General features: G+C 39.5%; 2 protein-coding genes across 4 annotated transcripts; both read left to right on the top strand.

Moving 5' to 3' along the window:
• The first annotated feature begins 407 nt into the window (after positions 1 to 407).
• On the top strand, positions 408 to 5,808 carry LOC552523 (L-threonine ammonia-lyase). Of its 2 annotated transcripts, none has more exons than XM_624899.5 (6): positions 408 to 1,083; positions 1,325 to 1,453; positions 2,135 to 2,493; positions 2,803 to 2,965; positions 3,050 to 3,342; positions 4,088 to 5,808. In XM_624899.5, the coding sequence occupies exons 1-6, from the start codon at positions 991 to 993 to the stop codon at positions 4,443 to 4,445; spliced, it is 1,395 nt and encodes a 464-aa protein (XP_624902.1). In that variant the 5' UTR covers positions 408 to 990; the 3' UTR covers positions 4,446 to 5,808. The 2 variants fall into 2 exon arrangements, with proteins under 2 accessions (XP_624902.1, XP_026296369.1); XM_026440584.1 differs by having other exon boundaries at positions 2,025 to 2,493.
• A 101-nt stretch (positions 5,809 to 5,909) lies between these two features.
• LOC409058 (L-threonine ammonia-lyase-like) lies at positions 5,910 to 16,586 on the top strand. 2 transcript variants are annotated; one of them, XM_026440583.1, is made up of 5 exons: positions 5,910 to 6,621; positions 7,108 to 7,466; positions 7,719 to 7,869; positions 7,956 to 8,248; positions 9,624 to 16,586. In XM_026440583.1, exons 1-5 carry the CDS (start codon positions 6,358 to 6,360, stop codon positions 9,970 to 9,972), a joined length of 1,416 nt encoding a protein of 471 aa, XP_026296368.1. In that variant the 5' UTR covers positions 5,910 to 6,357; the 3' UTR covers positions 9,973 to 16,586. The 2 variants fall into 2 exon arrangements, with proteins under 2 accessions (XP_026296368.1, XP_392584.2); XM_392584.5 differs by having other exon boundaries at positions 5,915 to 6,621; positions 7,719 to 7,881; positions 9,624 to 16,585.
• Positions 16,587 to 26,046: the final 9,460 nt, after the last annotated feature.

Below are 26,046 nucleotides of genomic sequence, written 5' to 3'. Positions count from 1 at the left end.
TTCGTTTATTAAAAAAAAGAAAAAAACTCGACGAACACAAATAATAAATAAAACGCAATCGAAGTTTTTCGATTCCAAGTGTTGCGTAACGATCGAACGTCTAATCGTCTCCTCCTATTAATAAATTGTTCGAATCCAATCGACATTCTTCTCATTCAATACGTATATCTTTCTCTCCGTAACAACGGAGAGAATAATCGGCGAACAAGCGATAAAAGGAACAAATGATATTTCAATAAGCTGATCCGAGTTACAAAAATAGAAAAGCCTCCGATACGTGTCTCGACAAAGAGTACGCCGTTCGTTATCTACGTTGTTTATTCGTTAATTTATCATCCGGAGGGGTTATCCGAAGACACGGAGCTATATTCGCTTGTATCGATCGAAACGACGAGGACCGGTAGTCGATTTCGGGACGCGGGCGAGCGACCAAGCGGACAGGATCGTGTTTTTCCTTTAACTTTATTATTATTATTATTATTGTTATTATTATTATTGTTATTATTATTAATCGTCGCTCGTTCCTCGTTATTATTTATCGCCCATTTACAAAAAGAGGAGGAGGGGAGAGGGGCAAAGTTTATCGTTCATTTCGATTTTATTTATCGTGGACAAGTCCGCTCACGCGTTTCATCACGCGACTCGCACGACAATTCGCACAAGATCGTCCCCGTTCGTGGCGGCGAATGTTTTCATCCGCGAGCCAATTATTATTATTATTATTATTATTGTTATTATTAGCGTTATCGTTTGGGAGAAAAAGGGGGATAGGAAATATATCGGAAGGAATATTACGACGATCGGTCAGTTTCGGTTCTCCTCTCTCTCTCTCTCTCTTTCTTCGTCGGGGAGAGGGAGAAGGGGGTCGAGGGTCGTGGAGATAAGGGATAAACGTCGGGACGGCCTTCCATCGAATGGAATAAGTAACACGCGATCGATCGGCGTTACCTCGCAGTCCATTTTTCCCCGTTTTCACCACGAGAACGCACCATGAGGAATTTGAATCAGAACGGTCAGGAGTTCGATCTGATCGCCGAGAGCGGGAGCAACGATTTCGACTCGTCCGCAACAACGATCCGTCAAGTAATTATTGCTACGTCGCTTTAAAACGCGCGAGCGATCGAAAATCTTATCGGGAGGATTTTCGGGAGGAATGAAAAGAGGGTATTGAAGAATGAAACGGTGAACGGTGCTCTCTCGGTCGAAACGTCGCGCGTTTGAAATTCGATCTGGTTTTTTTGCTCATTGCGCGAATACATTCGAGCAGAGGAGTGTAGGGGATGGAAAAAGGGTGAGCGTGTGCGTGTGCGTTTTCTGTTTGCAGGAAGAGAACGACGAGGACGATCTGAACGATCCGTACTGCGTCGAGGATAATCCCCAGAGGATCACTTTCGAGGACGTCACGTCGGCCGCTTTCAAGATCAAATGCGGGATCATCAACACGCCATGCGTGGTATTACGATTTATTTCGCTCGCTTCGTCACCATAGAATTTGATTAAATTATTCAATATCTCGATACGCGTTCAAGTTTCCTTTCTCGTTTCCTCGCTCGTATTTTTGTCGAGAAGGAAATATAAATTAGAGGTAAAAAAAAACCGTGAGATAAAGTTCCTTCGAAAATATCTTTTATAAAAAATACTCGAGTAAAAGTTTCTTTGTTCACTTGAATTCGTTCATTCCTAAAGATATAGAAAAGAGAAATTAAATAAAAACGGCTTTACATGATCGGCTAAATCTGTACCTGGTCTAATATTTCTAAGAAAAGAAAAGAAAAAAAAAGTTTCGTTCGTGACATTTTCGTTGGAAAATTAGAAATTACATCTGAAAAAGCGCGGAGAATATTTTTTAACCTCGCCAAAGGATTATTTCGAAGAATAAACAAAGATCGCGAATATCTACTCGTCCATCGTATTATCTTTCATCCAAAAAATCCTCGAATCAAAGTTTCTTCGTTCGTTCCCTCGAACCATCCCGATTCCAAGCAAAACAGAAAATCGATATTAACTCGATACGATATTCACAGGAACGGATATAAACGAAATACAAACAATTCCATTTCCCCCCCTCGAAATTTCCCCTTTTCCTGCGAAAAAGAACCGAAAAAGTGACAAAACGTCTGCGCCTGTTGCGCAGAAATCTCGGCTGTCGGACACGATCGGCGTAGATCTTTACCTGAAGAAGGATTTCCTCCAAGTAACCGGAAGCTTCAAGGAGCGCGGGGCGAGGTACGCCCTGGTGATGCTGTCCGACGAGCAGAAGAAGATCGGCGTGATCTCGGCCTCGTTGGGCAACCACGCAGGCGCCCTTTGTTATCATGGGTACAAGCTTGGCATACCCGTGACAGTGGTGATGCCCGTGATCGCGCCTATCATGAAGATCGTCGCTTGTCGCCAGTACGGCGCCAACGTGATCGTCGATGGCCTCGACATGGAGGAGGCGAGGCGTATCGCGCTTAGACGGGCCAAGGAGAAAGGGCTGACGTATATAAACGGGCACGTATTCTACTCTCCTCTTCGTGCCACGGAATTCGGGGCTAAAGAGGAAAGAAAAGTAACCGATTGCTTTTTCATTTTCGAGTCGATTTATTTTCGATTATTCGATTGATATTTGATCAATATACCAGGTTACGTTTTTTAAAAATAAATTATAATTTCAAAATGTTAAATTTTATTTGGCATATATTATTTGGCAAATTTTATTTATTATTTTCTGTGGATAAGAAAATTTATACGCGTTGTTGAAATGTTTCTACTATTTTTCTACTAGTTTCTTCTTCTTACCTGATATTTCTGTATTCATAGATACGATTATCCGGACGTTATAGCGGGGCAAGGGACGCTGGGCCTGGAGATCGTGGAGCAAGTTTCCAACATAGACGCTGTGGTCGTTCCGATAGGAGGCGGCGGTTTGATCGCGGGCGTAGCTCTCGCGGTGAAGAATCTTCATCCGAACGTAACGATTATCGTGAGTATTTCTCCTCCACTTCTTTCCTCGAATGGATAATATTTACATCTCATCCCTTTTTTCCCCTGGAAATAATTTTTACAGGGCGTCGAGTCGGAGAAGTGTCCCAGTTTCTACAAAGCACGAAAGGCGGATCGACCGACGTACACTCGTATAGATTCGACATTGGCCGATGGCCTGGCCGTGCCAGTGGTCGGATACAACGCTTTCGCGACCGCGAATCCGTTGATCGACAAATTGGTGGTGGTGAAGGAGGAATGGATCGCGATCGCGATCCTGAAACTGGTCGAGAACGAGAAGTGTATCGTGGAGGGTGCAGGCGCCACTGGATTGGCCGCCATCTTGGCCGGCCAATTGGAAGAGCTGAAAGGAAAAAGGTTGCTCCATCATCAGTATTTCTTTCCTCAAATCTTCTCCTATATTTTATATATTTAATTATTTCGTTCACTTTTAATGCTACGAAACAAAATATAAATCAAGACTCGAATCGATTAAAAATTACAAATGGGAATCAAGCTTATATCCCATTGAATAATACGTTGAATTGTTCGTTCTCCAATCGCCGCCATCTTGGCCGGCCAATTGGAAGAACTGAAAGGAAAAAGGTTGCTCCAACATCCTTTCCTCAAATCTCTCAAATATACTTTACTTTATATTCAATTATTTCATCTACATTTAATGCTACGAAACAAAATATAAATCAAGACTCGAATCGATTAAAAATTACAAATGGGAATCAAGCTTGTATCCCATTGAATAATACGTTGAATTGTTCCTTCTCCAATTGCCGCCATCTTGGCCGGCCAATTGGAAGAACTGAAAGGAAAAAGGTTGCTCCATCATCAGTATTCGTTCCTTTCCTCAAATCTCCACCTATACTTTAATTTATATTCAATTATTTCGTCCACATTTAATGCTATCACGAAACAAAATATAAATCAAGACTCGAATCGATTAAAAATTACAAATTACTCTCATTAAGCTTGTATCTCATTGAATAATACGTTGAATTGTTCGTTCTCCAATTCACTGTTAAATTGACTGTTATTACTGTATTTAATATCTGGTATTGGCGATTGTCAAAGAGATGGAAACAACTCGCCCCCCTTTGATTCTTTGCAGGGTGGTGCTGCCTTTGTCGGGCGGGAACATCGACACGACGATCCTCGGCAGGTGTTTGGACCGCGGACTGGCGGCGGAAGGCAGGCTTTTGAAGTTCACAGTGACGGTATCCGATCGACCGGGCGGAATCGCGGAGCTTTGCCGAATGCTGGCGAGCATCGGTGTCTCGATAAAGGACATCATGCACGAGCGGGCTTGGATCATGTCGGACATCTTCAGCGTGGACGTGAAAGTGGTCTGCGAGACCAGGAATCGGGAACACGCGGAACAATTGAAGAACATGCTGTATCAGAAATATCAGAAGGTTGTGTTCGGGACCAGCGACGTGGCCACACTGAATTTGCCCGCGAGCGTGTAACTCGAAGTCAATCGGCTTCAAAACTCGATCAGGACGAGATTCGAGAATTAATTGAATTGAATCATTCCAGAGTCGATGGATCGCGGGCCTTGCGATCGAAGGAAATGATTTTTCCTTTTCTTTCGATCGGAGATATTTACTCGATATTTTATTATAAAAAGATACGGAGATTATTATTAGAGGACACGGCGTTTGATTATTAGGAGTAATTCGAGATTGCTTTGAACATCCTAGAATCGATGCGATTGAAGAAAACGATTTTTCCTTTTCGATCAGATATTTATTCGATATTTTATTATAAAAATATAGAAGTTATTGGATACAGCGTTTGATTATTGGGAACAATTCAAGATTGCTTTAAATATCCTAGAATTGATGCGATCGAAGAAAACAATCTTTCCCTTTTGATCAGATATTTATTCGATATTTTATTATAAAAAGATACGGAGATTATTATTAAAGGGCACATTCGAAGAAAACGATCTTTCCCTTTCGATCAGATATTTATTCGATATTTTATTATAAAAATATAGAAGTTATTGGATACAACGTTTGATTTTTGGGAGCAATTCGAGATCGCTTTAAATATCCTAGAATTGATGCGATCGAAGAAAACGATCTTTTCTTTTCGATCAGATATTTATTCAATATTTTATTATAAAAATATGAGAGTTATTGGATACAGCGTTTGATTATTGAGAGCAATTCGAGATCGCTTTGAACATTGCAGAATCGATGGATGCGATCGAAGAAAACGATTTTTCCTTTTCCTTCGATCGGATATTTATATTTCAATTGTAAAAATATGAAATTATAATTAAGAAAGAGTTTGATTTTTGGGAACAAGTTAAGATCGCTTTGAACATTGCAGAATCGATGGATGCAATCGAAGAAAACGATCTTTCCCTTTCGATCGGATATTTACTCGATATTTTATTATAAAAATACGGAGATTACTAGTAGAGGAGTGTTTGATTATTGGGAGCAATTCGAGATCGCTTTGAACATCCAAGAATCGATGGATGCGATCGAAGAAAACAATTTTTTCTTTTCCTTTGATCGGATGTTTATATATGTAAAAATATAATTAAGAAAATTATAATTAAGAAAGAGTACAGAGTTTGATTTTTGGGATTTGAATATTCCAAAATCGATCGAAGAAAACGATCTTTCCTTCCGATCAGATATTTACGTATATATATAATTATAAAAATATGAAAATTAGTATTAAGAGAGAGCGCAACGTTTGATTTTTATAAACTTAATTCGGATAGACTTAGAGTATTCGATCGAGGAACGAATCTTTGGATCGAAATTTTATATACCTGTTGTAAAAAATACAAGAATTACTATCAAGACAGTATACGATGTTTGAGTTTTACCGATTGAAATAGTTCTCGTCCCGCGAATCAGAGAAAACTGAATATATACCCTATTTTCATTGTAGTTGAATTATTGTCCCATAATTCAACCAGCGAGAAAAGTTCCTACAAGGATGGAACAATTACACTTGTCTCAAAAAAAGCAATCTCCCCGCTCTTATTTGCATTCGAAAAAGCAGATTCGAGGGCTCGAAATTCGCATCGAGGTATAAACCCGCGAAATTGATTATCAATTTTGAAACGAGAGTAATTCCACCCTTTCATAAATAATTTTCGCGTTTTACGCGTTGTGCTTCCTAGAAGCGCGTTTTTCGTTTCGCGTAATTATCACGTTACAAGGAATATTAATTCGAGAATTTGGAGACAAGAATTTGAATCGAACGTTAAGGCTTGGTCTTCGAACGATAGCGTCGATAGCGACACCTGTGCGCACAGTTCGGATCGAGCAGAACGGATCGGCTTCGAAAAAGAATGGAACGGGAGGGATCGAACGTTGTGTGTTTTCGTCTCGTTTTACGTCGAGGGGTTACATGTTGCCATTTTCATACGGGCGCGTTTTTCGTAACCGTACGTTTACGAGTTCGATAACGATTCATCACGTAATTATCACGCTACGTCACGCCATTGGACGGGAATTAATTTCGTCGAGTGCAAGGGGGGGAACGCAGCAAGTGAAGGAGGAGGATCTGATCGATCCGTATTGCGTCGAGGATAATCCCCAGAGGGTCCCTTTCAAGAGCGTCACGTCGGCCGCTTTCAAGATCAAATACGACATCGTCAACACACCATGCGTGGTAACGATTTATCCCACTCTTCTTCTTACCACCTATATTTAACACGATTAATCATTAACGTTTATCACCGTTCCTTTAAATTCAATGAAAATATTCCTCGTCTAATCTATTTCACACTATAAGAAGAGAAAAGAATAAAAGAAACTCAAGTTTCGTTCCTTTCCTCGTGATATTTTTCTTGGAAAATTATAAATTACACCTGGAAAAGCGCGGAGAATTTTTTTTAACCTCGCCAAAGGATTATTTCGAAGAATAAACAAAGATATTAGAACTCGTCCATCGTATTATCTTTCTTCCAAAATATAAAAGTTTCTTTCTCGAATTCCAAGCAAAAAATCGATCGACCCGATATCAACTCGATACGATATTCACAGAAACGGATATAAACGAAATACAAACAATTCCATTCCCCTCCCCCTCGAAATTTCCCCTTTTCCTGCGAAAAAGAATCGAAAAAGTGACAAAACGTCTGCGCCTGTTGCGCAGAAATCTCGGCTGTCGGACGCGATCGGCGTAGATCTTTACCTGAAGAAGGATTTCCTCCAAGTAACCGGAAGCTTCAAGGAGCGCGGGGCGAGGTACGCGCTGATGATGCTGACCGACGAGCAGAAGAAGCTCGGCGTTGTCTCGGCCTCGTGCGGTAACCACGCGGCGGCAATCTCTTATCACGGGTACAAGCTTGGCATACCCGTGACCGTGGTCATGCCTGTGATAGCGCCTGTCATCAAGATAATCGCTTGTCGCCAATACGGTGCCAACGTGATCATCCATGGCCCCGACATGGAGGAGGCGAGGCGTACCGCGCTCAGAACGGGCAAGGAGAAAGGGCTGATTTACATAAACGGGTAGGATTCTTCTTCCATTCTCGATGATACTTTCTTAAAATTTTCGAACAAACTTAATTTCGAGTATAAACTTCGTTTACTGCAATCTACGATCGTTTCTCATTTTCTCAATCATCGATAAATTATCCTGAGCTCAAAATTTTGGCCATCACCGGGAGAAGAAAAGTCTTTTGACAGGTTCACGAAAATTTTTCCACCGTTTATTGTCTCAGAATTAATCCTTCCAGAGGATATTTCTTCTCTATTCCACAGGTACGATCATCCGGACATTGTGGCGGGGCAGGGGACGCTGGGGCTCGAGATCGTGGAGCAGGTTCCCAATATAGACGCCGTGGTGATTCCGATCGGAGGAGGCGGGTTGATCGCGGGAGTAGCTCTCGCGGTGAAGAGCCTTCATCCCGGTGTAATGATCATCGTGAGCGAGATCCTACTCCTTTTCTTCTCTACGGATAATGATATCTGTACACGCTTTTCGCTCAATTTTCACAGGGCGTCGAGTCGGAGATGTGTCCAAGCTTCTACAGGGCGAGGAAAGCGGGTCGGCCGACGTACACATCCGTAGGTCCGACGCTGGCCGAGGGTTTGGCAGTGCCAGTGGTCGGATACAACGCTTTTGCGACCGCGAATCCGTTGGTCGACAAAGTGGTGGTCGTGAGGGAAGATTGGATCGCCGTCGCGATCTTGAAACTGCTCGAGGACGACAAGTGTATCGTGGAGGGCGCCGGTGCTATTGGGTTGGCCGCCATCTTGGCTGGCCAGCTGGAAGAATTGAGAGGGAAAAGGTTAGATTCCTAGTCGTCTGGTATTCTATTTTTTTCTTGATCTTGAACCTTTCTTATATTTTATATTCAATATATCTCGACTCCACTTTTAATGCTATCAACGTGAAATATAAAATGTAAAATAAAATAATAAATATAAAATATAAAATATAAAATAATATAAACAGGCTAACATATGAGAGAATAGATTCTTTTATCTTGAACGAGAAATTATAAATTAGATGTAAATTTCTATTTTCTTGATCAAATATTGATCAAGAATTTTCTTATATTTTATATTTTATATTCTTCTTATATTTTATATTCAATTATCTCGTGTACTTTTAATGCTATCAACGTGAAATATAAAATGTAAAATAAAATACTAAAAATGTAAAATATAGAATAATGTAGGCTGGATAAGTTATGAGAGAGGATAGATCCTTTTATCTTGAACAAGAAATTATAAATTAGGTGAACTTCTATTTTCTTGATCAAATATTGAATTTTTCTTGGTTGGCAGGCTAATGTATGAGAGAAGATCTTTTTATTTTGAAGGAGAAATTATAAATTAGGTGAACTTTTATTTTCTTGATCAAATCTTGAACCTTTCTATATTTTATATTCAACTTTTAATGCTACCAACCTGAAAATATAAAATAACGTTGGCAAGCTAATGTATGAGAGAATAGATCTTTTTATCTTGAAGGAGAAATTATAAATTAGGTGAACTTCTATTTTCTTGATCAAATCTTGAATCTTTCTTATATTTTATATTAAACTTTAATGCTATCAACAAGAAAATATAAAATAATGTAAGTAGGCTAACTTATAAGAGAATAGATCCTTTTATCTTAAACGAGATATTATAAACTAGAAGAATTTCTATTTTCTTGATCAAATCTTGAATTTCTCTTATATTTTATATTCAACTATCTCGTTCACTTTTAATGCTACCAACCTGAAAATATAAAATAACGTTGGCAAGCTAATGTATGAGAGAATAGATCTTTTTATCTTGAAGGAGAAATTATAAACTAGATGAATTTCTATTTTCTTGATCAAGTCTTGAACTTCTCTTATATTTTATATTCAACTATCTCGTCTACTTTTAATGCTACCAACATGAAAATATAAAATAACGTAGGCTAACGTGAGAGAATGAGAGGATAGATCCTTTTATCTTGAACAAGAAATTCTCATTAATATTGTATCTCATTAATACTGTTTCTAACACATAAATTCACGTTGATTATTATATTCAAAATTGAGTGTTGTTGCAATTTTTATCTTTCTTTTTACACTTTCCAAAACTCTGTTCAATACTTGGTATTGTCGGTAGTAAGATCGTCAAAGGGATGGATAACAACTGGCCCCTTTGATTTTCGTATTGTAGAGTGGTGCTGCCTCTGTCCGGCGGAAACATCGGCACGATGGTCCTCGTCAGGTGTTTGGAGCGGGGATTGGCGGTGGAAGGCAGGCTTTTGAAGTTCACAGTGACCGTATCCGATCGACCGGACGAAATCGCGGAGCTTTGCAAAATGCTTACGAACTCGGATGTCTCGATAAAGGACATCATGTACGAGCGGACTTGGATCATGACGGACTTCTTCAGCGTGGACGTGAGAGTGATCTGCGAGACCAGGAATCGGGAACACGCGGAACAATTGAAGAAGATGCTGTATCAGAAATATCAGAAGATTACGTTCGCCTCTAGCGACGTGGCCGCTCTGACTTTGCATTAAATGCGTGTTACTCGCTCCGAAACTCTTGTGATCAGGATGAGATTCGAGAGTTAATTGAATTTAATTATCCCAGAGTCGATGGATCACGGATTTTGAGATCGAGGAAAACGATCTTTCCTTTTCTTTCGATCGGATATTTTAAAAATACGGAGCGTTTGATTATTGGAAGCAATTCGAGATCGCTTTGAACGTCCCAGAATCGATGGATGCGATCGAAAAAAACGATTTTTCCTTTTTTTTCGATCGGATATTTACATTTCTATTGTAAAAATACGAAATTATAATTAAGAAAGAGTTTGATTATTGGGAGCAATTCGAGATCGCTTTGAACGTCTCAGAATCGATAGATGCGATCGAAGAAACCGATTCTTCCTTTCCCTTTCGATCGGATATTTATATATCTATTGTAAAAATACGAAATTATAATTAAGAAAGAGTTTGATTTTTGGGAGCAATTCGAGATCGCTTTGAACGTTCTAGAATCGATGCGATCTTTCGCTTTTCGATCAGATATTTACTTAATATTTTATTACAAAAATATGGAAGTTATTGGATACAGCGTTTGATTTTTGGGAACAATTCGAGATCGCTTTGAACATCCCAGAATCGATCGAAGAGAACGATCTTTCGATCGGTTATTTATATATCGTAAAATTTTTAAGCGAGAGCATAGATTTCAATTTTTAAAAATAATTTGAGAAATGTTGAACATCCCAGAATCGATGGATGCGATCGATTTTTTCCTTTCGATCAGATATTTACATAATACTTTATTATAAAAATATGAAAGTTACTATCAGAGAATACAGCGTTTGATTTTTATAAATTGAATTCGAAATCACTTTGAACATTACAGAATCTTTCGATTCTAGAAAACCAGCTTTCCTCGGATCAGATATTTACATGTATCATTATAAAAATTAGTATTAAAAGAGAAAACGATACCTGTTGTAAAAATACCAAGAATTACCATCGACAGAGAATACGACAAGTTTGTTTTTCCAATTAAAAATAATTCTCAAAAGCCGCAAAAAAACAAAACCTTGGAATGTTGCATCGATTTCCATCGTATTGAGTTATCGTCCTCAAACGAGAAAAGTTTTTAATTTCGTATAAGGATGGAACAGCTCGTCTCAAAAACCGGGTTTTCAAACGAGCAATCCACCCGCGTTATTTGCATTCGAAAGAGCGGACTCGAGGGCACGAAATTCACGACGCGTGCCGCGCATCGAGGTGTAAATGTGTACACCCGCGAAATTGATTATCAATTTCGACTTTGGTCGGGCGGGAGATAGCGCGGGAACGAGGGTAATTCCATCCTTTCGCGGCTCGTTTTACGTCGAGGGATTACGCGTTTTCATACGATTCGGTTTTCGCGTAACCGTTCGTTTACGATTTCGATAACGACGACCGTCCCTTATTGCGGGACGACAGGAAATTCCACGTCGCTTCACTGCCCTTCCTTCGCCAATTATTATTATTTTTCTACAAACGGAAGTGTGTACTATAATTGTGAGTTAAATACCTTATCTTATACATCTTCTTGAAACTGGAAACTGGAGATCGAAAATGGACTTAGTTATTCACAGTGATAATTCTGGAAAGTAATTCAAAATGTATCGATTATTGACTGATGTGTATATACTTGCAGCTCGAACTGGACGAGTTTAAACTGGAATGCTCCATCGAGGAGGACAAACTCCGTTATTATTTCTTCCATCCTTAACTCAATTTCGTTCCGTTTGCGGAGGAAGAAGGGGAGAGAATTGTTCGAGGAAGCTATCTCTCCTCTCCCCTCCGCGATAATACTTTCTCCCTTCCGTTCGTTTAAAAGGAAGGGAATGTTAATATTTTCGCACCGAGAGAGTCGAGTCAATTTCAACGCGGCCGAATAAAAAATGAACCGGGCGGGAAAATAAATTTCCCGCGTGTTTTCGGCCGAGCGGCTGTCAGGGGATTAATGCATCTTTACGACTGCTCGCTCGCTTTCGTCGCGATGCAACGTGAATAATATATCGCACGCGTTACCTAGCGAAGAATAATAATAAAGAGAGAGAAAAAAAAGAAAAACAGAAGAAAAGAGGAAAACAGTACAAAAGGCGTTGCTGTGGTTTCGATTTGAAAAGCTTCTGAAGCTCCAATGCGATGTGTGACGATGTGTGTCACCTTTCTAATATCGGACTGCTCCTCGGATGAGTTATGATACCAGGCAAAGAGGAGGAAGAGGCTGCCTGCAACGAAAGGCAGTTCCTCTTTCTTTTTTTTTCCAACCCCCTCCGGCTCGAGACGCCACGCCAATGGCGAAAAGGAAAACTGGAACAACATTGCGCCACGGGGGATGGTTCCCGGCTTCTCAACCATTGTCGAGTTAGCCGGCTAAAGGGGATGGAGAATTTTTCTCCCTTTCAATCAGGAATCAGAAGATATTCGTTTCGAATAATTGGAAACCGAACGCTCTCCTTCTTCCATCCCCGTTAACTTTCCCCATTTCCCGCATTTTCACGCGAATTTATCCGTGGCAAACCGTGGATTAAGAACGGCTAAAGTTTTTCGGCCGAAATTTTTCCCCTCGTCCCTTTTTTTTCTTTTTTTCCCTCCACGAGGAGAGAGAAAGGGAGAGAGAAAAAGTGGCGGCGGCCTGAATTTACAGCATTTAATATCGGCAAAATGAAGTACGAGCGAGGACGGAGTGCGCGGCAAGAAGGCCGCCATTTTGTGGCATCGATAAATCCATTTTATTGCCCCGGCTTGTACGTAGGCGGTCTGACTACGGTTAGAGCCTACCTTTACTACTCTTACACCTTTCTCTGGTGTATGTACACGTATAAGAAACACGGAATGAAGGAAAAAAAGGAGAGCCAACCCTCCTCTCCCCGCATTTCACCAGAGGGGCATCAAATTTTATTTTCCCCTTTCATTCGATCGCCTTTCTTCACGCATCCCCCTCTCTAAAGGGGAGCAAGCAAAACGCAATCTCGAACGCAATTTCCCCGTTTGCGTAAATTTTGATTAATTCTTTCTCCTTTCTTTTGTTCCCCTTCCTTTGAAGCAAGAATTGTTACGAGAAATGGTGATTTAAGATGTTGAAAAAAGGAGAACACTTTGGTTGTTCGAAATATTCGAATTATACTCGAATATTTTAGTCTCTCTTTTATTCAAGAATGCGCGTATAACTTCATTTTCGAAACGTGATGAGATAAGATTTAAGATTTTCTCCAGCCATCTAAATATTGTGTATCAAAGAGAATATAGTTCTGCTCTAATTTCTCGATTTCCATCGAAGAAAGAGATTTGACCGAGGCGAGGGGAAAAATATTCGAAAAAATTGGTGATGGAATTTTTCGAGGAGTCGAGGGATGAAAATCGAGGGATTCGGTTGAGAAAGGATTTTCTCTCGCGGAGGGGGAGGGCCAGCAGAGTTTTCCAAGATGAAAGTTAATTCCGCTGGATAATCTCAGCCCCCCTTCCTTCTCCATCCAAGAGGGCGTAACGAGGGCGAAGAAAGATCTGTCACCCTTCCTCGCTCCTTTTTCAGCTTGGAAATCTTGGAAGCGGATCGAGAAGTTTGCCGAATTTACGAGATTTCGGGTTAAGAAGAGGGGGGCGGCCAGTCCCCTCCAGCGGAGGAGGGGGATTAACTTGGTCGAGCCATTCTGTCGACCGCGAGGGGGGGAAGAGAAGACACATTCCCAGCAATTAGCCAGCCCTAATGGTGGGGTTCTCTGTGCATTGATGCACTTTCGAAAAATCTTTGCCAAGTGTCCCCTCATATTTATCTCATCACCGATGAGAAGATTGCTCATCGTGAAATTCGATGATGATTCAACGAAACTTAATTATCCGTGGATCATTAATTACGAATAATAAAGATCCAACGAGACGATAATAATTTTCGATCGAAGAATTTAAAATCGAATATTTCCCTCCTCCTCTCTCCCTTCCTTCTCCCCCCCAAAAGTTGTCGGCAAATGTCGTAGCGAAACTTTGTCGCGAATAACTTTGGACGATGGCCGATGGTCTCTCCTCCTCCTCAGTCGCTAAGTCCATAAGACTTTTTCCGTACCCCGAACGGAATATTCGAGGAGAGGGGGAATTTAGTCATCTAGTTCGAACCCGTTCCACGTAAAGTAACGAATGAAGAAAAAGAAAGAGGAGGAGGAGGAGGAAAGAAAGGAAGGAAAAAAAAAGGAAAGCGAAGAAAGAGGATAAAGAAAGAGGAGGGGACAAAAAGAAGAGAAGACAAGGTTGGATCAACCGGTGCAGATTAATCGGTCGGTAGTACGTCGAGGCACCGACCTTTTAAGAAGTCTGGTGGAGAGAAAGGGAGGGAGAGAGGAGAAAAAAGAAGAAGAAGAAGAAAAAGGAAACACCGTTCCAACCGTTACTTGGCTGAAAACTGAGAAAGTATATATATTCCAAGGATTTCTTATAAAAGCTTGCAGAACGCTCCGGTTAAACTGACTACTCTTTTGGAGGGGGAGGGGAAAAAGAAAAAAAAAAGAAAGTGGAAGAATATTTCTTCGTCAGAGATTTAAGCGAGGATCTATTAAATGGCGGCCAGGGATCGTGATTCGTTTGCGCGAGCGGGAGGACGAGGGGAGAAAAAGAAAGGTAGGCCCTCCTTGGGTGGAAGAGTTACTTATTAGTTTTTAAGCCGCTTCGCGTCCTCGTGGAATTAACGAGGAGCAAATAAATCCCAAAGTAGGGGGAAGATTTCGTCGAACGAGAAAGTCCTCCCTTCCCCCCCTCGTTCGCCTTAAAAGCATGATAATTAACGCGGGAGGGGTGTCGTGTTTTCTATCTACACGGAGGGACTTACGCGCCAATTTTTCTCCCCCCCCGTTCCTTCCACAAGTCGTTCGAGCGGTGAAACTCGGTAATGGAAGACACGCGACGATGAGAACGTTTCTACGATGACCGAATATTGGGACCGAACGTTGAATGGTTGGAAAATTCGTCGATTAATAGGACTTTACAGTGTACTCGATGAAACTGAAAAAATTGTTGTCCAAATCGAAGAAATTTAGAACGACGGGGAAAAATAAGGAGAGAAGAGGAAAAGAAATTTTCTATGCGAATAAAATATAGGGAGTCGCTTTATCATCCTCGTAATTAAATTCAATCTTAATTTTAAAACAAGTTAAAATCTCGCAAACTTTCCATTTACTAAGCGTAGAAAGTTTCGCAACAAAATTGAAAAAAATACCTTATCATCGAACGCAAAAAATCGCCGAGAGCATCGATACGAAGGCAGAAATTATTCACGTCCTAACTCGATCGGTATTTCACGGACAGACGGGCGCTCGGTTCGTTCCGTTCGTGGTCGGATATTTGCCGAGAATCGTGGCACGCGTCGAGAATACCAGTTTCTCTGTCCCTCTTTGCGTAGCTTTATTCCTCGAGATTAAAAGGTAGATACACGGGGCCGACACTCTTCTCGCGGATACGTGGCAACGAGTCCGCTCCCTTCTCAGGATTCGAGCAGCTCGCGAAATTTATTTGTAGAAAAGTTTGCTCGTTAAAAGCGGCGCGGCGTGTACACCGCGTTCCATTATCAGCTCCCCACCCCCCCACTCTCTTTCGCAGCCGCGCGTTGAAACAATGCTACGTTACCGACGGCAGATAAGGTAGCTACGGGTTATTTCGTTCTCTTTTTCCTTTTCGTTTTTTCACCGCCACTCGCATTTCTCTCGGTTTTTCCGAGAACGGCCGGTGTGCTGCGTGCCGCACAGGGAACGTCTTTTTTCCCCTTTTTTCTTTCCGTGTCGCGCTTTTCCACCACCCGCTCTCTCTCTCTCTCTCTCTCTCTCTACATTATCAAATTGGTATTTATCTTCCCGATTTTTCGTCGCCGACCCAGCTTCTTGCACACTCGTTTATTCCGGAATATACGTATCGCGCTCGCTCTCCCGCGAACGAGCTCAATCCCGAAAATGAACATTCATCTCCGCGTTCCGTTTTTTCGGCCGTTTTCGATTCGTCGAGCATTTTTTTCTTTTTCTTTTCCTCCTCTTTTTTTTTCGAGACCAGGTAATCATTTCGAACGAACGATTTTTCCCAAGCAATTTCTTCGATGGGCAATCTTCTTCCAAATTTCCCTGTTGATAATTCGCTCGAATACGCGTGGTCAGTTTATTTATATCCTCTGATAATTAATTTTATCATCGTCGTGTACACGCTTCGTAATTGAAAACAAAACTTTTTCAATGAACCGTTGATAAGCGAAATTCATACATTTAAATATCAATGAGACAAAGAAAATCAAAGAAGAGGAAGATAAATCGTTTCTTGAATAATAAGAACAACGAGAAGACGCAACATCCCGTGTCATCTTCTTCGCGATATCGATGCAATTACGATTTAAAATAAAAGTGATCGACTTAAAAAAGAAATCACATGCGAATTTGTGAAAAATAACCGATAAGACAGAATAAAGAATCTCCCTGCCGCGAGAAAATTCCTTCTCCTCACTTTCTTAAAAAAGAATCTTAACCTTATCACGATCCACCAAGTCCGTCAAATGAAGCGCAATTTGTAACCAAAGAGGAGGAGGAGGAGGAGGAGGAGGAAGAGGCTTCCAGTTTGTTTTCGCCCGGCCTGTCCCATCTAAATCTTCATTTATCCTCCGGTTGCAAGGAGGAGGGGGGCGGGCTTTAGACGCGGCATAATTAGTAAGTTCTTTTAACGGTGGTGGGCCGCCCGTTGATCAACTCTTGGCGAGATTAAATTTTCGATCGATCTTTCCTAATTATGCGAAAGATCCGAGCTGGTTCCAAGCTCTAATGACCGGCATCGTCATCCCCGAAAGAGAAATCTGGTTCCTGCGAAGAAATCGTGGTCAACGGATTGCGAACGGATTAAAAGAAAGGAAAAGGAAAGAATAATTAAAAGAAAAAAAAAACGTTGCAATTTGCATTTATCTATACTTTTTTCCGGATCTGTTTCGATAAGAGGAAAAATTGAGGAGAAAGGGAAGAAGAAATTGCGTGTTGGAAATTAGCCTTAGTGTCGGGAGAGAAGGGGGCGAGGAAGGGAATGGAAGAAAGACTCGAGTTGTCCGCCAATATCATCGTTATTGAAAATCGCTTCTGTTTTATGATATCGCGCCTGGCGTAATGGCTGCCACCAAGATCCGAGCAATTGATCCAATCTTATCTGCAACGTATTAATGCCTCTCCCTCTCCCCTCTCCCTAGAAAATTGCTTTCCTCGGAATCACCGTCCCTCCACAGAGAAGAATTTTGTCCATAAGGATAAACGATTTCTAAATTCGAACGATTAGACTTACCTTTGGATTTTCCAATATTGATATCTTAATAACCAAGAAAATCAAAATTATCAACCAAGAAATTATTAGAAGAGAGAGATTTGAATATGAATCGTTGAACAAAAAAAGAAATTTCTTTGAGAAAATCACAATATTTTCTAATTAATATTTGAACGAAAAATTTCTTAAGCTCCATTAAATTCATTAATCCGTTAATTATGTACAATATTTCATTTGGGAATAATAACAAATGAAATCTGTTCTCCGAAATCTGTTCTTCCAATATCCGAAATATTGATATCTTAATAACCAAGAAAATTATCAACCAAGAAACTATTGAAGAGAGAGAGATTCGAATATGGATCGTTGAACAAAAAAAGAAATTTCTTTGAGAAAATCACAATATTTTCCAATCAATATTTGAAAAATTTCTTATTCATTGATCCGTTAATTACGTACAATTTCGCTTGAGAATAATAACAAATGAAATCTGTTCTCTGAAATCTGTTCTTCCAATATCCGAAATATTGATATCTTAATAACCAAGAAAATTATCAACCAAGAAACTATTAAAGAAGAGAGATTTCAATATGAATCGTTGAACAAAAAAAGAAATTTCTTTGAGAAAATGACAATATTTTCCAATCAATATTTGAACGAAAAATTTCTTACTCATTAAATCCATTGATCCGTTAATTATATTTCGCTTGGGAATAATAACAAATGAAATCTGTTCTCCGAAATCTGTTCTTTCGAAACGATGCAACGGAGGACACCTGTGCAGTTAAATCCAGCCGGCCATCCACCTGACGAGCTTGGTTGTTGGTATCCGTGTTGTCAAAGGAGGGGAGGGAGGGAGGGGACGGAGCAGTGACAACAAGGACGATGATGACAGCGAGGAGGGCGCCCCATCCCCCCCCCTCTCGACACGTAACCAACAAGCATCGCGGCCGCGGGAAACCGGATGGCCATGGCGGAATGCTAACGTCCGCATTAATACAAACTCCGTGTAATTAGTGGCAGGCTTGGGTACAGGGGACGTTATTCTAATGCGTTCGCCAGTCACGTCTGCTGCACAACCCCTTGTCGTCGTTTACTTTCGACACTTCCCCTCCTCTTTCTTGGCACACGCTGCTCGTGTTTTTCCACCGACTATCTTCGCCAACGTGACAAGTTTTGGGAATGTATATATATATTTCTTTTTATTTCTTTTACAGTAACGATATTAAATTCAAGGTTCAATTGCTGGAAAGAGCAGAGGTTTTAGAAGATTTCGTTGAAAAATTTTCTTTTACTTGTGGAGGGGAGGGGTGTATGAAAATCCGTAGAGTTTCAGTAAATTTTGATGAGTATAAATGGAAAAATGTCGAAGTCGAACGGTGGGATATATTCGATCGGGAATTAGAATGGAAAAGTATCGGAAATTTTGTTGAATAGAATATATGTGCTTCGTTTAAGTAAGTAACGACTGTATCTCTCTGCTGGAAATTTTTTTCTTTCATATCGAGCAGGATATATTTATTTTTCGATGGGGCCCTCTTATCTCTCCTCTGGAAATTTTTTCCTCAGATACCAAAATCGGATAATCGGCAACTTTTCTAATATTTGTTTTAAATATCTAAATCGAGGAGAGCAAGAAACGTGTCGAACAGGATACACGTTTAACTTCAAACGCGTTTAAATAACTCTCTCTTTTGAAAATATTTTTTCCAGACTGGAACAAATAGAATATATATTTCATTTTATGCAAATAAATTTTATACGCTAAAAGAATTATTAGCATGCTCAACAATTTTTAATTCATTTTATTTTATTTTCATTTTAGATTTAAATAAAGATATATTTTAATCATTTTATATTCGATTAATTATTTTTTATTAATTAGATTCTTAAATAAATTTAATATTCAAAATTTTAATTTTATAATAAGTATCAATTATACACATTTTTAATTTTAATATTTAATTATGCAATATACTCAATTTTACTAGCTTTTGTAATTAAATGAAATTTAATTTTTATAATGGTTAGAGCAAAAATTTATAAATGAGTTCGACTTTCGATCTATCTCTATTTTTTTCGGGCACGAAAATCGAATGTTCGTTGAATATTATTTATTTTAATCGAGGAGAGTGAAAGATCATTGGAGAGTCGAGGTCAGTTTTCGAAAGGCAAAAAACGGGCTCTCAAAGGGATTTCATCTCTCCCTGTCGAGATGATGTAACGAGAAGAAATAGAAGAAGAGGGTGGATAGGTTTGGAGGGAAAGTTTTGATTGAAAGACGGGAGAGTGGGTCACCGGTGGGACTTTTGTCAACGGGTATCTCGAAAAATTGCGCGGCTCGTAAAAAAGCTGCTCCTCGAGGAAGCTGCATCGTTCGCGACTTATATTTTTCGAACGCGACCTTCTTTTTCCTATCTCTCTCTCTCTCTCTCTCGTCATACGATCCGTTCTCCCCGAGATTTTCTCGTGAAAACTCGTCAGACGTGGACGAAAAAGCACGAGAATCTCTCCCTCGATTCCTCGCGCGTTTTCGTTTCCCCACTCGAGGAATTTCGCGCGAAGGATGCATTCTCCTTGTTTTCGCGTCAGCCTCGAATAAACGAACGAGGATGTATATTCAACAAGTCGGCCTCGAATTATTCTACGAATTTTTCTCGCGATTCCGATAATGCTTCCTCGTTGGGAAGCGTTCGAAAATTTTCGTCCCCGTTGAAATAATTATTCTTACGACGATATCGATATTTCGTGCGAGACGAAAATAAGAAAAATTCTTTATGATAAATAAATACGTACATTTTCAATGATGAAAATCTCTTCGAACGAATTATTTTTATCTTTTTTCTTGACGGAATTCGCAAAAGGGTATCAAGGCGATGATTATCCACAATTTAATTGGAAATAATAAACGCGAAGGATATTAAAACGCAATCAAATTATATATAGATTCGAGGAGATAGAATTCGGGCGGAAAAACGCGGAGACAAAACATCGATCCATTGGATCGGCTGGTATCCACTAATGAGCCACGTCACCACTTCGTTTCAACGATCCATCGAGAAGTCAAACGATTCGCGGAAGATAATCACGTCTTTGCTGGAAACCAATCTTAAAAAATTTTTTCCAAAATTTTCAAAATTTCCTCTCTTCATACTTACTCTTCCCTTTTTCTATACCCGATTTCTTTCAACATCGAGAAGTTGATAAATCTTTTTCTCGAATCAATTTTTTAAAAAAAAAAATTAAACTCCATCGAATCAACAAGATCGTGACGGGAAATAATAATACTCTGCCAAGAATTAATAATGGACTCGTATCTGAAACCGAGTGCAGGAGAGATGATAAAAATTGACGAGACACTTCCATTCCTCCGAATTGTTCCAACTTGCTTGGAAACATTTGTCCGAGCTCGCAGCTGTGACGGCCATCCTTGATAATTCAATGGGTCCGCGCGAGGAATCTCGTATCCCGCGCGCTGAAATATGCAGAGATGTTGGCGAAAAGCGTCGATGCTCCGTTTTTAGGGGCGGCGGCGAGTAGTGCTCGACAGGATACGGGGCGGGGAGATTCCCATTCGACTTTTCCAAATGACCGGCGCAATCGACCTTCGAAATGGTAACGATAGCCATCCAATCTCGGTCGACACTCTCGAGAGCTGCAAAGTGGATGGATACGGGGACATGACGGGGGCTGATACTACTGCTACTTTCCTCGAGTGTGTGCTCGTGCACACGGGCGATAAATCGATAAACAAGTCTTTCTCTTCCCTGAAGAGAAATGAATTTTCATAAATTCTCTCCAATAAAATTCCTCTCTACGAAGATGTTCCATCGATTCTTCTAAATTAATTATTATATCTCGGCAAGGATCAACCTGTGTTTTTGTGAACCAATGTTTCAGATATTTTTGAAGAATGTTTGTAGCGATTATTATATTAATATTATCAAGGATTAAGAAATAGACGAATATTAAAAAATTGTAAAGTAAAGGAAATCATTGAATCAGGAATTTATTATAGAAGGTCTATAAACCATCGAATAAAAATGAATGTTAAAAAATTACAAAACAACGAAATCATCGATCACGAATTATTATAGAATGAAAAAAAGCAGTATGGAAAAAGGAACATATCAATATTATCGAGTTAAAAATAAATGAACATTGAAAAAGGTACGATTTTAAAAAAAGGTATTATCGACTTAAAAAATAGATGAAATCATTCGTTAATTATTACAATAGAATCGAATACGGTAAAAAAAAAAAAAAGGAGAGTTCGATTGTTTACGAGAAACCAGTCCGCGAGGATATCTCACAGGATAGGAGTGGATCCTAATTAAGGGGAATGCCAGGTCCCCGCAATCTGTTCTTACGTGTTCTTACGCGCGATTGTCGGCCCGCCAGGTATTATCTTTAATGAGGAATTGCTTCCAGTTCAGTTGCGATATACACGCCGTGGAATCTTGGCCGGCCGGTTAACGACGACTTCTCAACTCTAACCGCGCTATTAGTCAACGCGAATCTCGATCCTCCGGTTTAATTAGAACTCGTGTTTCTTCGAGTTCGACGGGGAAAAAAAATCCGCCTTCCGCGAACGATTATTCCTCTCTTCGCGAGGAATCTTGGCAATCGTGGCTCGAAAAGTTCGTTTTTAAATTTAATAAAAAAAGTAAAAAAATCGTCTCGATCATACGATAGAATTTTTTTAAAGACTGAATTTTTTTTAAGCGGGTTAAAAAAAATATGGGCGGACGTTTCAATCGAATCGAGAAATATTCCGTAAATTTAATTAAGAAGCGTATAAATTTCAATGTTACGCGTACGCGTCTCGGAAAGCATTTGACTCGAAATCATTGTGTGTATATATATATATATATATAAGAATACGATTCGTGCTTGTATATTTACGCGCGTATCATTACGCGCTCGCTGGCTCGACTTTGTTTTGTTTTCGTTTCGTGTCTCTTTCGAAGCGAGCTCGGAGCAGTAGGACAAAGGCAACGGCACGATTCACATCTGTATAACGTAATTTCTTTCTATTTTTTCCTTTATTCAATATTCTTTATATTTAATATTTAATCTTCTTTATCATATATATTCTTTTTATCGAATCGTTTCACAATCTGTTTTCCCAATACCATTGTGAATTTTTTTTTTTTGTAAATTAAAGTAAAGTAAAAAAACATTGTATTAGACGTTCACACGGTATAACAGATTTGTGAATGATTTTCGTCTTTGTTAACATCTTTTTTAAGTAATAGAACGAAGAGGCTTTAAGAAATTTATTCGTAGAAATCAGACAGGAGGACGAGCAGATGATCGATTATTTTTACTATTATTAATTTTTATATTATTATTACTCAATCGAAATCGATAAATAGATTAAATAATACAGACTTTACGTACTCGTTTTTTTATAAACAGATATTATTTGTGTTTTGACAAAACATTATTTATAAAAGTCCTGAAATATTTATTTCGAAAAAGATCCATGTACATACATATACATTAATAAGATTTTTAAAAATCTCACATATGATCGATCATCTCGCTCGTCGAATATTCCTTCTCTTCATCGAATTACCACGATCTTCCTTTTCCACAGAGAGAGGAAGTTACAAGGCGCACGCGTGATTGAATCTTCAATTCAATGAGAGAGCAACCTTCGTCAAGATCTCTCAACATCTTAGGCGCGAGGGTTAGGGTTTTCTCGCGAAACCGCGACGACGGTGTGCCGGAAATGGCAGTTGTAACTGGCCCTAGGGGAGGGGGAGGGGGCGTTAACGTCATCTCCATAATAAGCCGCGTGACAGGGACGTGATGCGGAAGCCATTACTAGTCGCGCCATCAATCCCCGCGATTAGCCTAATAATTTCTCTCCACCCCTTCGAGTGAGGGGAAAGGAGAGTTATAATATCGGTGTCTCCGTCTTCCCTCCTCGAATTATCGTGTGTGTGTGTGTGTGTGTGTGTGTGTGTGTGTGTGTGTGTGTGTGTGTATCTTTGAACGATCGATGCTCTTGTTGAAGAAGAATTGATCTTGAAGAATAAATTTGTGAAAGGAAAAGGGGATGATATTTCTTTTTTTTTTTAATTTTGTATTCGATTCTCTATTCGATTCTCAATTCTTTAAACGAACTCTCGTCGAGGTTGAAAAATAAACTTGTGAAAGGGGAGAATATGATATTGAAATCTTGTAAACGATCTCTTATCGAGAGATTGATAGGTTGATCTTAGGAATAAATAAATTTTTTTATATTAAATTTTTTTATCGAGGTTGATAGCTTGATCTTGGAATATATTTAGCTTTTGTGAGAGAAAGGGAGATGATATTTTGTTAATTTTATATAAAACGGTCGTTTATCGAGGTTGATAGATTGATCTTGGAATAAGTTTAGCTTGTGAAAGGAAGGAAATTATATTTAACGGTCGTTTATCGAGGTTGATAGGTTGAGCTTGGAATAAACTTGGTTTGTGAAGGAAAGGGAATTATTATTTTGTTAATTTTATATTAAACGATCGTTTATCGAGGTTGTTAGGTTGATTTTGGAATAAATTTTTGGTATTGTTCGATTCTGTACGATCTCTTATCAGGATTGATAGATTGATCTTGCGATAAATTTAGTTTGTAAAAGAAAGGAAATTATATTTTATTAATTTTATATTAAACGATCGTTTATCGAGGTTGTTAGGATGATCTTAGAATAAATTTAGTTTCGTATTGTTCGATTCTGAACGATCTCTTATCGAGATTAATCTTGTTTGTGAAAGAAAAGAAATTATATTTTGTTAATTTTATATTAAACGATCGTTTATCGAGGTTATTAGGTCTTAGAATAAATTTAGTTTCGTATTGTTCGATTCTGAAATTTGCGATAAACTTAGTTTGTGAAAGAAAGGAAATTATATTTTGTTAATTTTGTTAATTTTATATTAAACGATCGTTTATCGAAGTTGTTAGGTTGATCTTGGAATAAATTTTCGTATTGTTCGATTCTAAACGATCTCTTATCGAGATTAATCTTGTTTGTGAAAGAGAGGAAATTATATTTTGTTAACTTTATATTAAACGATCGTTTATCGAGGTTGTTAGGTTGATCTTAGAATAAATTTAGTTTCGTATTGATCAATTCTGGCCTCTTATCGAGATTAATCTTTAAATTTAATTTGTGAAAGAAAAGAAATGATATTTTATTAATTTTATATTAAATCGTTTATCGAGGTAGATATAGATCTTGAAATAAGTTTAGTTTATTCGAAAAAAAGGAATATTTTTTATATTCGCGTTCAATCTCTTCTCGAATTTCCCGTATTAGATCTATCTAGAGAAAAGGGCAAAAGAAAAGTGAGAGAAAGTCTCTTTCACTTTTCACGTTCCCTGTGAAATATCCACGCGCCTTAAAATGCGTGAAATCCTGTCTCCAATGTTTTAAACAATTTCCTACTTTGAGACATCGTTCTTGGAAAACTCTTATCGAAAGAAAACATTACGTGTCCTCCTTTACGTACCACGATCTTCCAAGATGTCAAAGATGAAGAAGTTATGCGTGATCCAATATTATCCGATCTCCAAATAATTACGCGAGAATCGAGGTGGAAAAAAAAAAAAGATTGGAGGAAAAGAGGAAAGGGAAGAAAAAAAAAATTACGGGACGGCTTTGAAGCGACGCCTGTCGTTATCCGGACAGTAGCCGGCCCATAATTTAATGGCAGCCGATGAACGTCGCTAATAGGTAGTTTCTTTTTTGCCAGGGCCGTGTCGCGGCCGAGGATGGGTGTCGCGCCGGAAGAGAATCAATTACGAGCTTTTAGTCTCGTTAGTTCGCGCGTCGAGGTGACACGGCGACGTGTCATCTTTCCTTTTAAAGATAGAAAGGCTATTAATAAACGTCACGTGTAGATAAAGTCGTCCGCTAGACCATCGTTGCATCGTTCCTCTCCTCCCCCCGTTAAAAATATTGTTCACCGCCTTGTCCCTCGCTCATTTTCACACTCCCCTTTATACTCCTCCAACTTGCTGCCTCTTTCCTTCCTTTCGCAAGAAGAGAAGAAAGGGAAAAAAATTGGCACTCGAGAACAATCGAGAATAAACGAACACGAGAGTAATCCTATAAACAGAGTCGAGGAAACGTTTGAAACGCACGAAACGACGCGTGAAACGAGAGAGCAGATAAGTCAACGCTAAGAAGAGGGATGCTCGTTAAAACAAATAAATTAATCCTGCGAAACGAAAATATTCCCGTTTCGAAACGGGGGATTAACGATGTTGCCGGGAAAGGGAAAAGAGAGAATCGCGGGGGAGGGGGAAGACGTGATCCAGCGTCTTCTGGAAGATGATGCACGAGCTCGCGGGGATGACAGCCGCATCCGGTACTACTATCCGAGCACGGCACACGGAGAAACGCATTTTCCCCGGGGTTTATTTAACCAGTGGCAGACGGTATATAGAGCGTCGCCACTGTTTCTCTACGGCTAATGCGTCTTACTACCCCGTTCCTCCCCCTTCGATTCACGTTCACCGTTCTGACGTTCTGACAGCAGCCGTGAAGGAAACACTCGTACTCTCCCTCTCATCGACGTATCCTCCTCGTTATCAAACTTCTTGAAAACTTTTTTTAATTCTTCTCCTCCTTTCATATTGGAAATTAATTCATTAATCCTTGAAATCGAGCCTCGAACATCGTTATAATATTCGACCCACATCTTTCGAAATACATTTCCTTTTAACGTAGGAATTTGTAGCCTATCCTTGAAATCGACCAACGAATATCAAGTGTTGTAATGTTCTCCTCCTTTGGAAATTAATCAATTT

Source organism: Apis mellifera, linkage group LG5, assembly GCF_003254395.2.
Source record: "Apis mellifera strain DH4 linkage group LG5, Amel_HAv3.1, whole genome shotgun sequence".
Lineage (NCBI taxonomy): Eukaryota > Metazoa > Arthropoda > Insecta > Hymenoptera > Apidae > Apis > Apis mellifera.
Note: the sequence above shows the minus strand (reverse complement) of the source record. Positions and strands in the feature narration are given on the sequence as shown.